Genomic DNA, 13074 nt, shown 5'->3' on the forward strand with positions numbered 1-13074 from the left:
TTCTAACCATGTTCTGCCACTTTGACCATTTTCGATTGTCTGGGAGTGTCACGCTGCTAAAACAGCTCCCCAGAAACATACGGGTGACGTCACAGACACTACGTCCAGTCTTTGATATAATCAAAAGTAATCGGTTGCACTTTGTTTTACAGTACCTACGTGTTCCTATGGTGTACTTAACTAAGAAAGTACTGGGTACAGGGTAACACAACTACAGAAATAAAACAGCATTGTGATTTTTTAGCAAAGACTTTAATTTGACACAGTTCAATATATAACCAAGTGCAAACAGTGCGATAGTTCAAGAAGTGCAAACAGAGATGTGAAGGGATTCATTTAAAAAAACTAAATTGTAAAATCTCATTGTAAATGTAGATATATTTCTGGGTTAGTCTATTAGCAGGATTACGTCAAGTGCTTTCAAGCTGTGATGTTGTTTAGAAAGTTGAAAGACACAGAGAACTTTGTATAATATACTGTAAAGATGTATCTAAATCGCAATGAAAACTCATTTAAGATGTTAGATATAACATTACACTCTGACAGAAAGTCGTTCTATGAGAGAAAAATTATATATAGAAACATAGATTTGAGCTGTTATTTAATGAAGCAATTGTGGCTCAATAAAACCAAAAATAAAAGTTTACAATAAACCAACAGCAAACTTTTAAGTAAGATTAAAATCATAAAAGCTTTCTGCAACAGAAGCTTCAGATAAATCAAAGCTGTATGACACAGAATATTTCAGTCAAAGTAACACTGATGGGTCAAAGTCTGATTTCTAGCTCTAGATCTCTTTCGATTGAATCTCAATGTGTGTCCGTTCCGGTTGTGTATTATTTTCACTGCTTAACAATGTCAAATATCAGGTTTGCAGGTGTGAGTATAAGGTCATAAACATTACATCCAATGTCTACAGGTAACAGATATGAAATCTGATATTTACTGATGATTTACTTGATTGTAATTCAACTCTATTGAATGAATGTTGGTGTTGTCGGCAAATCAAAGAGAAATCTTTTTCTGGTAGGGTTGAAAAAATAACAGGAAGTGTCTCAACATCCATTTTCGACCCAAAAGGCAACAGGTGGACTTCTAAAGACGATAGGGGTGCTGGTGGTGATCGACCGCTACAGTGAGTGCTCAAGATGGTCTCCTGATTGGTGAATTTTAATGTCTCATGTTAGCTTTAGTCACATGGTCAAGGAAAGTAGAAAAAGGAAATGCGAGATGATTTAGATCCTCATCGCCCTGGAAGCTCTTCAGTGGGAGCTCTGACTCTTCTTTTCCTTTGAGCTTCTCTAATTTGTGTTATTGTGATGTGTTTGTAATGTTCATCATGTTACACTGGAGGCACATCACCATTGCTGGCGTCTCCATTCCTCAAAGGCTCATTTGTCTCCACTGACTCTTCCCCTTTTTTGGAATCTGTAAGAAAAGCAGACAATAAATAATTCTGATGTAATATTTTTGTTTTGCCTGATTTAGAAAAAAAACACTAAAACTGATCTTATTGTCTCTATGATTTCAATCCATTCTTTGGTACTTATCCCCAAATCCTGCAGTATTCTGGATGTTTCAACAGGTGTGGATTTCGTGCTGCTCTGTATATTTTTTAGCATGGGCGTCAGAAGCATGTGTATTTCAGAGAGTAGAAACTACACTCATTCACCAACAGCTTCAATGGAGTAGCGAGTAAGACACATGAACATAGTTGTGATGCTTCATTGATGAAGGTTCGATTCCAGCTTTCACTCTTCTACCTTTTCACATCACATTTAGATCATACAGGCATATGCTTTCAACACAATGAAGAAACTATTGAAATGAGGTGTTTAATAATAAAGTGTTGTAGCGAGGAAGGCGTGGCGAGAGCCGTCAGACAAAGGGGCGGGGCCGGTGGCATGAGTGACAATGGCTATCAGCTGTGCGCACACCGGCTCCGCATTTCTGACGGTGGAGATCGGAAGCATAAATGAACGAGCTGACAGAAGGTACGACGAGAGAGGACAGGGCCCAAACATGTTGTATATGTATTTATGTTATACTGTTTTGTTATTGCGCCGGCGGTCGTCCGTGAGGGGCCGCCGGCAAATATTACTTTATTAAATGTTTGTTTCGATGTTCTCCGGTTCCCGTCTCCTTCCTTCCATTTATTGAACCTTATTACAAGTGTATATTAAGGTTAAAGGTAGCAGGGGGTCTTTATTGTTCTAATTAGTGGGCATCCGCTTAATACATTTAATAAATATAATAATTTACCCTCAATAACTGTTGTATTTAATGTATTATGTACAACATTACTTGTGTACCTTGCGCCTGTGTTTTTTAATGTGCACATTGTCAGTAAATCACCGAAGTAATTTCCACTCCCATCTGTGCTTTTTTTTAAATTGCGCTCTCGCACTTCTATGCCCTGTTTAGTAACTCTCGCTCTATGCGTTATAACACATTTTGTGTAAATTGAAGGAACAACACAAGTTGTGTTAAAAGTAAGTTTTGTTTCTAACACTTAATTACACATCGACTTTAAGAAATTCACTATAAAGTTATTTTGCAATTAATTGAAAGCTGTAATATAAATGTATTAACAGAGCTTTTCATTAGTATGATGCTGTTTGATAAAAACTATTCACAAAAAGAAATATAAACAAACATGTTTACATGTATAAATTTAATCTCCACTGCAGCACAATAAAGATGATGATTTAACTCTTGTTGTATCATCTGAACATGATTCTTACCTTGATGTCTCATTTTGTGGTGACGGTAGATCACAACACCAGCAGCAGCAGCATTCATAACCACGAGAAGAGAAACACATATTCCTGCTATCACACCTGAAGACTGACCTGTGGAGGATAAAACATCATCATCATTATTAATGAATTCTTCACAGGCTTCAGTAATGACAGAGAGACAATAATTAATATCAATGAATTTATCAGTCTGAACATAAACATTGGTAACCATGATCAGATTTGATTAAAAAACACAATTTTTATTTGATCTATGAATGAATCAAACTAGAAAACAATATCTAAAAATATATATATGTCAGGTGTAATAAGTGAATGATGTTCAGAATGATTGTTTTGACCGTGATAGATTTATTGAAATTAACTTTGTTGAAATATTGTCTTTGCACAATGCTTTAATCTAAAGTGAGACGAAACTTTTATGAAAAGACTTTAATTATACTGAAGAGATCTCCTCACCTGAGTCAGTGAAACTGAATGTCTCGTGTATAGTGTGTGTGATGCTGCCGATGGTGACATTTACTTCATACTGTCCAGAGTCTTCATTCTTCATGTGTGTGATGATGAGATCTCCAGTCTGATCATCCAGCTTCAGTCTGTCTCTGAATCTCTCTTCAATAAAAGGTGTTGAGATCTTTCTATTCTCTGTAATGATTTCAGCTACAAGAGAGTTGTTGTGTTTGATCTTCCAGTGTATCTTCTCATTTCTCTGTTCTTCAGTAATATCAATGTGTAGAGAGACAGAATCACTCTCTTTCACTTTCTTCACTTTAGGAGACAAACCTGCAAAAAAAAAAAGAAAGAGAAAGAGGGATATGATATTTTTTTATCATTTTAAATTTGACACCGGTGTTATCGTGGCAGGTATGATGTGGCACGCCCTTGTTTGCAAGATCCTATTTGTGTGTTGTTGTATTTACTGTGTTTAAACTCAAGGTTTTTCACCTGGTTGATTGACTGAATGAATTAATTTTCAAAAATAAAAGGAAAAGGAGATCAAAAGTGTGGTCAATGATAGAAACCCAGTTGGATTCTGCATATTTAAAACCTTGCTAAAAGCTAGAGAGCACTTACAGTGGGTCACAGGGTATTGATGACATGACAGATTTGATATATCTTGAGTTAACTGTATGTGATCATTTCAATACAGAATGTTTGAGTGTTTTACCATCGGACAATAACATTAACAGCACAAATGTCTGTTATTTCACACTGTAATTGTTCAGGATGTTGAATGATTATGTTAATAAAATCATTACTAAAATAAAGCTTGTGTTACTCACTGACACTGAATGTTTGAAACATTGTTTCTGTCCGTCTGTTGATCTCTAGTTGATAAAGTCCAGTGAGTTCAGATGTGATGTTTGTGATGGTGAGATCTCCAGTCTGAGGATTCATCTTCAGTCTGTCAGTAAATCTCACATCAGATTCATAAACTGGATCACTGTTGTTGACCGCTCTGTTGATTCTAGCTATGTGATCGTCTTTAAACCACCAGACTATCACATCATCTGTCTGTAGTTCAGTAATATGAGTGTGTAGAGTCACAGAATCTTCATCATTCACTGACTCTGTATCACCTAACACACCTGAAGACACAAACACTGAGAGATCAAACACTGTGTGTCTGTAAAAGATTCAGTTGAGATCTTTCATCTTTGAGTGCGTTTACATGCACAAAATAAACAGATATCTATCAAAAATAAGCTTATAAAAGAAACCTGATTTCATGTGTTTACATGCATAGTAATAAACCGGCTACACACTATTGGTGTCATGTGATGTTCTGTGTGTTCAAGAGACGTTCATGTTGAAGTAGGATCTGGAAGGTTTGAATTCCTTACATAAGAGCTTTTATGGAGCGGGTGAATCTACTACAGACTTAAGTGCTAAAACAGCTCATGGCAGAATATCTGAGAAGGGTCTAGCTGCAGACCAGATGCACTCTCAGGCCAGATGCACTGTCAGCGGCGCATGCGCACTCCGACACATGCAGTCTCTGCCGCGCATGCGCACTCAAACAAACGCACTGTCAGACACGTGTGTAAATTAAATGCACCTACAGGCCAATTATAAGTATATTTATTAAATATTCAATTTATTTATTTATTTATTCTCATACAAGATTAAGTCGAAGTAAAAGTGTTATTATGAATTATTTGACAAATATAATCGAAAACGTACTTTAACATTATCAGACGAATGTTGTAAGTATATTGATTTCATTCATACAGTATTAGATAGATGTAAAGTATCGTTTTAATATATAAGATAAAGTTTTCGAAACCTAACTTAATCCTTATAATCAATGGTAGATATATCGCATCTATGATACTTGGTTAACGATACATGTTCTTCATACAGTAATTTATTGAAGAACTAACGTTATCTAAATTAATTTTGTAGCGTTGCTTGAAAACTCACAGGAAAGTTTGTAGGTGACCTGCACTATATAGTTATTTTTTTGACAATGTGTTTCTCAAAATTATTTAATATGACGTTGAAATCTATCAAATATAGGGATGTAACGATTCACTCAGCTCACGATGCGATTTATTCAAGATTTATTTTTACAAAATGAACAACTTCCCTTGTATTATTTCTAAAATGCTTCACGTTTCTTTGTATAATAAATTATGTTTTATTTCAAACAACAAAACTAACCTGCAATATTAAAACAAATTAATATCAGAACAATTATTTTTATATAAACAAACTATATATATAAACTATAATATATATATATATATATAGTATGTCTATATAATACAACTTTATCATTAAACCATTGATTAACAAGCACCTGTTTATTGTAGAATGAGACATTTATGTATATATGTGAGTTTGTTTATATTTTTAGGGTGGAAGATTACGTGTACAAGAAAAGGTTTTATTTAGTTATGTATTTTCATTATTAGTGCAGATGCACATTAATGTATTTCAGCTATAATTATAATAAATACCTGGCCTTGAACTGAACCACCAGTATTCACGGTACTCTTAAAAAGCAGTAACCTTCACATTTTATTAATAGAATCTTACAGTTCACCTTGTGAAATACGTTAGAGCGTGCATGGGACGAGTGCGCATGCGCGGCTGAGAGTGCATGTGACGAGTGCGCATGCGCGGCTGAGAGTGCATGTGACGAGTGCGCATGCGCGGCTGACAGTGCATGTGACGAGTGTGCATGCGCGGCTGACAGTGCATGTGTCTGACAGTGCATCTCGTCTGCAGCCAGATGCTATTGGAATATCTGGAGGTGTAGCCATATTTTGGCACAAAAAGTTTGATCACTTAGTGAATGTGTTCAGACTGGATGTTGACTGGGCTACTGGTTGAATGCAGATATTTCTGATGATTGCTCTTTATTTGCTCACCATTTAATGCATTTTTGCTCTGATAATGGGATGATTTCATCTAGTAAAGAGCATCTACCTGCCAACAGTTCTTCTTATATAAGTGAGGCGTTGCATACTATCTCATGTACATCTGTACAGCAGACGCACATGATTCAATAGAGGCCATGAGGATTAATTATGAATTTGCCGCTACTGATCATGTGCCTTTATCTATAACTGTGAACATAGGTAGATGACCTACTCTTCTGCCTGTGATTAATGATGTGTATGTACATACAATAGATTGGTCTAAGATGACGGAGGAGGATTTTAAAGTTTACAGTGAACAGTCACATGTGCGTCTGAGTAATATTAATTTGCCAAAAGACACAGCTGTATGTAGGAACCTAAACTGTAAGAATCCACAATGTGGCATTGAGTTGTGTTCCTTGTATGATAATATTGTGGAGTCCTTACTCGCCTCAAGCAGGCCATTGTACAAAAACAAGACATACAAAGCTGAGCCAGGTTGGAATGAATATGTTGAAGAGTTCCATGCGGATGTGACGATTCTGTCCTTCCTGTTCTTAGATTTTGTGCCTTGTGGACTGGGTTGTGACAGTACCATGTCTCATGTTTTGTGTGGAGACACGTGGCGGTATGCTTTGACATTTCGCCGCGTGTCTTCCTGTTTTCCGTATAGCTCCGCCTCCTCGTTTCCCCGTTAGTGTTTAACGTTCATCACCAGTCCCATCATCTGCCCGTTTAGTGTTAAGCCTTGTCACCTGCCCGTCCTGATCCTTTTGTAATCTCACCTCGTTACTTTCCTCCTATTTTCTGTCCCTGATTCCCTTGCTGTTCAGCGGTTTATTTTGTTCACTGTTTTTGGTATTGCCCTGCGTTATTCTTTCTGATGTTCTTGTGGATTAGACTGCCACTGAAAAGCTCGCAAATGCGATCGTATTTTTATAACATGCGAGGCCTACTTTCACAGATTTCTGATTATTATCTTGTAATATCAAAACTCCTTGTCTCAAATCTGTAGCATGAAAAATAATGTTGAAGATCTTTACATGACTGTTGAGAATTTTAACCCCACCTTCTCGGAAACACTAGACACAGTTGTTACTCTGCGTCTTAAGAAGATAAAAAATGGCAGCCCAACACCGTGGTATAATGAACACACTCGGGTTCTAATGAAAGCTGAGTGAGAGAGAACATTTACGCTTCAAATCAGTATGACGGCACACTGCTTTATGTATTATGGAATATGCAATCTTACGTTAAGCAATACATTAAAACAACGTGCTGAAACAAATATATTAACAACCGAATGACGGCACTTATTAACAGTACGTCGATCAGCATAAACCGCTCATAATGCTAGAACATTTCCTTGTAAAATATGAGCACGCACATTTATACCAACTAAAAAACAGCAGTGTTATTAATCAGGAAAACATATTAAAGCCATAAAGATTTTAGACAAGACTTAAAAGGCGTTAAAACATATTAACCGAATGACGTCATTTATTAACAGTTCGGAGCGATTTAATGCATTAATAGTTCATAAGGCTTCAGTTTCAATTGTCATGAAAAAGTTTCTGCAGTCTGGCAGTGATCGTTTTTCTAGACTAACAGTAAACTCGGGCTGTACAAACTCCATAAGATTTTTAAAACCCTCTCCTCCGACAAAGCCGATCGGAAGCATATCCTTAGCGATCATCGTGCTAGTTAGAGCCGTTATTTGCTCCACCCGTTTGGGATCCAAATTGGTTGTTCTGACCATAAACTAGCAACTGATTGCTGACCTGTGGATGGACCTGCTGGGTGCTTCGCCCTCAGATGAGTGTGCATCGTAGTTGCTGATCCATGATAAACCAGCTTTACATTGCAGAGTTTGCACTGCACTTTATTCTCACTCATTTTATTAAAGGACCCCCACAAAGAACACATTTTTGATATCAATTTACCGTTTCCGTTATGCCACGCGGGTCTACAGTGTGCGTAACTTCGTTACCAATTCTTGTGGGAAAATGTTTTCCTTTACTGTCTCTTGATTGACATTGTTTAAGATGCGTTGTTATTGGCAACGCGACCCTTTGGTTACATGAACGCGTTACACGTGAAAACACGGCGAGTTTTTTAAGATCGCACACACTATTCGAAATTCGTTAGTTAAATATACTATTCGAATATTCGAAATTCGTGAATCATCCCTAATAAAAACATCTAGATCCGCCTTACTTCTCATCATTAGTAGAAGAAAATGCTTAGAATTTTTTTGTTATGTAACCCAGGGGCTAAATTAACAAAAAATAAATCGTCAGCGACTTCAGATTCTGGATATTAGCATGACACTGTTGAATTTATGAACTACTTCACAAGTAAAATCCAAGATAATATAGAAAAAAATGTAACAATGCAAGCAGAAGTGAAACCCGCTGAACAGACTAACTACAGCACCCCTAAGGAGAAATTGCAATTATTTTCTACAGTAAATCACGATTGAACTGTCTAAAATCATTAGATCATCTAAATCAACAACAAGCATGCTAGACCCTGTACCTACAAATCTATTGAAAGAGATGCTCCCAGAAATCCTCTTCTTAGTATTATTAACTCATCTCTGACATTAGGACATGTGCCTAAAGCATTTAAGGTGGCTGTTATAAGGCCCCTTGTCAAAAAAACCAAACTCGACCCTAAAGAACTAGGGAATTACAGGCCTATATCGAATTTACCTTTTATATCTTAAGTTCTGGAAAAAGTAGCTTCAACTCAATTATTCTCCTTCCTCCAAAAGAATTACATCAATGAAAATTTCCAGTCTGGATTTCGAGCACATTGCAGTACAGAGACTGCTTTGGTCAGGGTTACAAATGATCTGCATTTTGAGTCTGACCAAGGTTGTATTTTTTTATTGGTGCTGCTAGACCTTAGTTCTGCATTTGTAACCATTGACCACAGCATACTCCTGCATAGACTCAAAAATGACGTCGGCATTAACGGAGTAGCATTGACATGATTTAGAATCAGAAAGAGCTTTATAGCCAAGTATGTATGCACAAGGAATTTGTTTTGGTGACGGGAGCATCCAGTACACAGAAACAGCAACAACTGTACACAGAGAACATAACACAATAGAATGCAGTACACAGATGATTTAAATTAGGGTCTATGGGTATAAAAAAATAGGAAATACAATACAAGAAACATAAGATAAATATATAAAGAGTAAAGCTATGTGTACATTCTAGTGTTCTGTAGCTTTGCTTGTGCAATGGCATGAACCCTGCCCTCACATCGAACCAAACCGAACAGAGGTCCGAAAACCGTCGTATGAACCGAACTGTGCCATTGTTGTATCGTTACACCCCTATTACCTATAAAGGATCGCATTAACTTTAAGATCTTGCTTATTACCTTTAAAGCCCTACATGGTTTAGCTTCGCAGTATTTGAGCGAACTTCTATTGTATAAAAGTCCTTGACGTGCATTACGCTTTCCTGTCAGTTGGTAAAACCTAGAATTCAAGTGCAGGTGGTAGATCCTTTTCTTATCTAGCGCTAAACTTTGTTACAGTCTCCCATGCACTGTCCGGGAGTTAAAAAACTCGAGTAAAGACGCATCTTTTCAATCTTGCATACACTACACTTCCATAATATAAATCTTCTGAGGGTTTAGGCTTTATTTAGATCAACAGGAACCAGGAACACTTCCAACAACAACTGATGTACTTTTTGCATCAAAGAGTGCAGAACTGTACTCTACTCTCAGCCAGTCTTGTCTCATTGTTCTAAGGTTACTACGGCGTGCAGGACGCAGTTCATGACCAGACCTAACAAGAGCTGAGATGATAGACCTGGATAAAGGACGCGGCGACTTGGCACTACTTCACTACAAATTTTCAAATGCTATTAGATTACTAATGATAATCTTAAATCTATCATTTACTTTATTAGTAAATGTATTTATTTTTTATTTAGCCTTGTCGTGCAAGCACTGTTGAGCTTGTGCAGACGCAGCAGCTTTTGTCAGAGGGGAACTGGAATCCCCTGGTTGGGTCTGGGTTCTCCTGAGGTTTTTTTATCTATTGGAGTTTTGGGTTCCTCGCCAGCGTTTGCATACTGTTATGCACTTTTTGTCTAGCCGGGGGGGCTGCTTTAGAATTAGAATTTTAAAGTTTTACATAATTAATATTTCATCTAGGAATTTATAGTCGGTTTACTATTTGACCTGTGTTTCTCTCTCCTTTATATTAAATGTTTGCTTTCACTGTGCGTGCGTGTCTGTGTTTGTGTGCGCGTGCTTGTCTGTGCGTGCCTGTGTGTGAGTTTGTGTGGCGTGCTTGTCTGTGTGTCCATCCATGTGTGTGTGTAAGCATGTGTGCATATTGTGTGTGTGCGGCGTTTGTATGTGGGTATGTCTGTCTTCAGTGTTTCCTGTGTTGAATTGTTAAAAAAAACGCTGGCCAGGTCTAGCATCTTTATTTTAAAAGGCTGGTCGGGAAAGAGTTAATGACTAGCAATAACAATAGCTTTGATATTTTACCATTAGATAATTTGGTATTGCAGCTTAAATTTATTTTATTCTCTTAAGGTAAATAATAACTATTCTTCTTATTGAGGATGAATGTGTATTCTCTCCCCATATTTCCAATAAAAAAAAAATGGTGTGTCTCAAGATAGATTATACCTGTCTAGGTGGGTCCTGGAATGAAAAAGTTTGGGAATCACTGGTCTATAGGACTATATGTCCTGTTTCATGACTCCAGAAGTGTTTTTTGATCTTGTTTAAGTGATTATCTATTGATAACCAATCTTGTGAGCTTGATTTATCCAAGCAATGACGTAGTTAGATGAGTCTGTTAGCTTAAATAATCTGCATTTTGGATGCAAGGCAGGTCGGCCTGTGGAACTCCTAGAGAGTGCTGAAGCTGACTTCTGCTGGCAAAACTACAAACAATTTTTCTTCACTAAATTTTATTCTATGAGTTATATTCTGACTCTGAGCCTTCTTTCATCATAACTGGTCTACGGGTCTTTTACAGCAAATCTTCTACACTTTATACCCTTTCAAAGGATAAAGCTATTATAGTAGCCTATTTTTTCAGTGACTTGAGTGCCTTGTGTGAACATGAGGAAAAGTGTCCCTAATACCAAATAAAATCATTGTAAGAATGTAATAACACGAGAGCTTTCATTTTGCTTTAATGTGTATCATTGTGAGGAATGATTTAAGGTGTGCCTCTAAATTTTTTCCATCCGCTCCGCGCATTTCAGTCAGGGGCTACAGTTATCCTAGTATAAAAGTTTGTCTGAATCCCAGTTGTACTAATTACAAATATACAAGGCAATGAAGCTGTTGCGAAAAAAAATATCTGTCACAGCAGGAATCCTTCTCTCATCCGCCATGTTGAATGTTCAAGGGCCGTACAATTTGGGTATCAAAATCAGATTCTCTTTTTCCCAGTGAGGGTGAGCATGGGGAGCATATGTCGCATTTAAACCTTTGACTTTTCATGATCAGATATCTATACGATCAGAGAAAACGCATGAAGTGACCAGGTATAAAATGCCTCTGTGATATAACAGCGAGTATAATCTATCCAGTTACGTGTGACTGAAGTTTATTTATTTTCAGATATCATTTTTTACTTCGCTTGATATCAACATGTAGATTATGTAAAGCAATCCAACATTATTTATGAAGAATATCTGTCAGTTTACTAGGTAGGAAAGTGAAAGTGTTGTACAAATGCTGGTAAAAGAACTCACCGTTGATGAAAAAAGAGATGATAAAGAGTAAAGAGATCTTCATGTATGACTTCATTTCTCCATGTTGTTGTAAGTAAGTTTGGTGTTTGAGTTCATAAAGAGACTTAAGTGTTTATTGTTTTTAAGCTCTGAGTAAGTTAACAGCCGCCGCCCATAAACACACTGACTGACAGAAAACGAAAAAAACACAGTTGTAGGGTAGTTCTAAGCGTTATCTAATGTAATTTATTGTAATTATATGACGAGATTTTGCCCCACTTCCGGCCGCAGCTGTAGCCCTTCTAGCAACAACCGAAAGCAAGTTCTGTCGCTAGACTTGCTACCCGATCTGTCCCGGAAACACGATTTGTTCCGCGTATGCGCGAAAGTGCGTCTACTTCCGGCCGAAACAATTTACGGTAGTTTTTAAGGAAATAAGTAGTTTGACACAACTCGTTCCAAACCGGCAATATTTTTTTATAATCTCTTTATTGAAAATTGCACTTAACATAAAAAAAACATTAAACAAATATTTGTAATGATTTGGAGAAATGTACTGAAAGAGGGATAGACCGTACCCTTTTAAGAGCGGAAATAGCATTTTTTTAGGAAGTAGACGCACTTTCGCGCATGCGCGGAACAAATCGTGTTTCTGGGACGGATCGGGTAGCGACACAAGTTCCTGTGACTGGATGACTATGTCTGTTAAAATGGTTGCCAGGTATGCGTAACAACCCCCACCCCATCAAAACTACCCCAGCCCGAATTCCAATACCCAAAACATGTACATTCTCCTCTACTTACTATACATACCTCTCCTATGAACGCTAATAAACTCAACTCTAATATTTTTAACCCGAGGGAACAGTTTGAAAGAATTTCTCCTCCGCGCTAATATCCTGCATTAGGCAACCCTATCTTTATCACATCTGCTGACAGATACCAAAAATGAAATGCTATACTATTCGGTAAAGAGGGTTTGTTTTATGTGATAGGCTAGCCCAACTAACCATGTTTTTGTAGGAGAAGGGTTTTAGTCATTCCTTACGAAAAACAACTAAGGTTTTGTTGTTTGTGGTAAACATGTAGTTTTACTACATTAACCATAATATTTTGGTTTTAACCGAAGTGAACCCATGGTTCCCATTCTATCTTATGTTGCAATGCGGTAACAAGGGCAACCATCCATTTGAATACTTATATACTTTATTCTTTTCA

General features: G+C 37.1%; 1 protein-coding gene across 1 annotated transcript; it reads right to left on the minus strand.

The window, feature by feature from the left end:
* Positions 1-230: 230 nt before the first annotated feature.
* Positions 231-12230, minus strand: LOC130430451 (uncharacterized). The gene is made up of 5 exons (XM_056759565.1): positions 11878-12230; positions 4043-4348; positions 3219-3542; positions 2745-2852; positions 231-1428 (listed from the first exon to the last, which is right to left on the minus strand). The coding sequence occupies exons 1-5, from the start codon at positions 11930-11932 to the stop codon at positions 1343-1345; spliced, it is 879 nt and encodes a 292-aa protein (XP_056615543.1). The 5' UTR covers positions 11933-12230; the 3' UTR covers positions 231-1342.
* Between the last annotated feature and the right edge of the window lie 844 nt (positions 12231-13074).

This window comes from Triplophysa dalaica, chromosome 10 (assembly GCF_015846415.1).
Source record: "Triplophysa dalaica isolate WHDGS20190420 chromosome 10, ASM1584641v1, whole genome shotgun sequence".
NCBI lineage: Eukaryota > Metazoa > Chordata > Actinopteri > Cypriniformes > Nemacheilidae > Triplophysa > Triplophysa dalaica.

Excerpts from the sequence above, each read along its gene's own strand:
- LOC130430451 (XM_056759565.1), bottom strand. The coding sequence starts at position 11,932 with ATGAAGTCATACATGAAGATCTCTTTACTCTTTATCATCTCTTTTTTC. Across the intron at positions 2,853-3,218 it reads ATTCAGTTTCACTGACTCAG|GTCAGTCTTCAGGTGTGATA; the intron begins GTGAGGAGATCT and ends TATCCTCCACAG. Across the intron at positions 1,429-2,744 it reads CCACAAAATGAGACATCAAG|ATTCCAAAAAAGGGGAAGAG; the intron begins GTAAGAATCATG and ends CTTTTCTTACAG.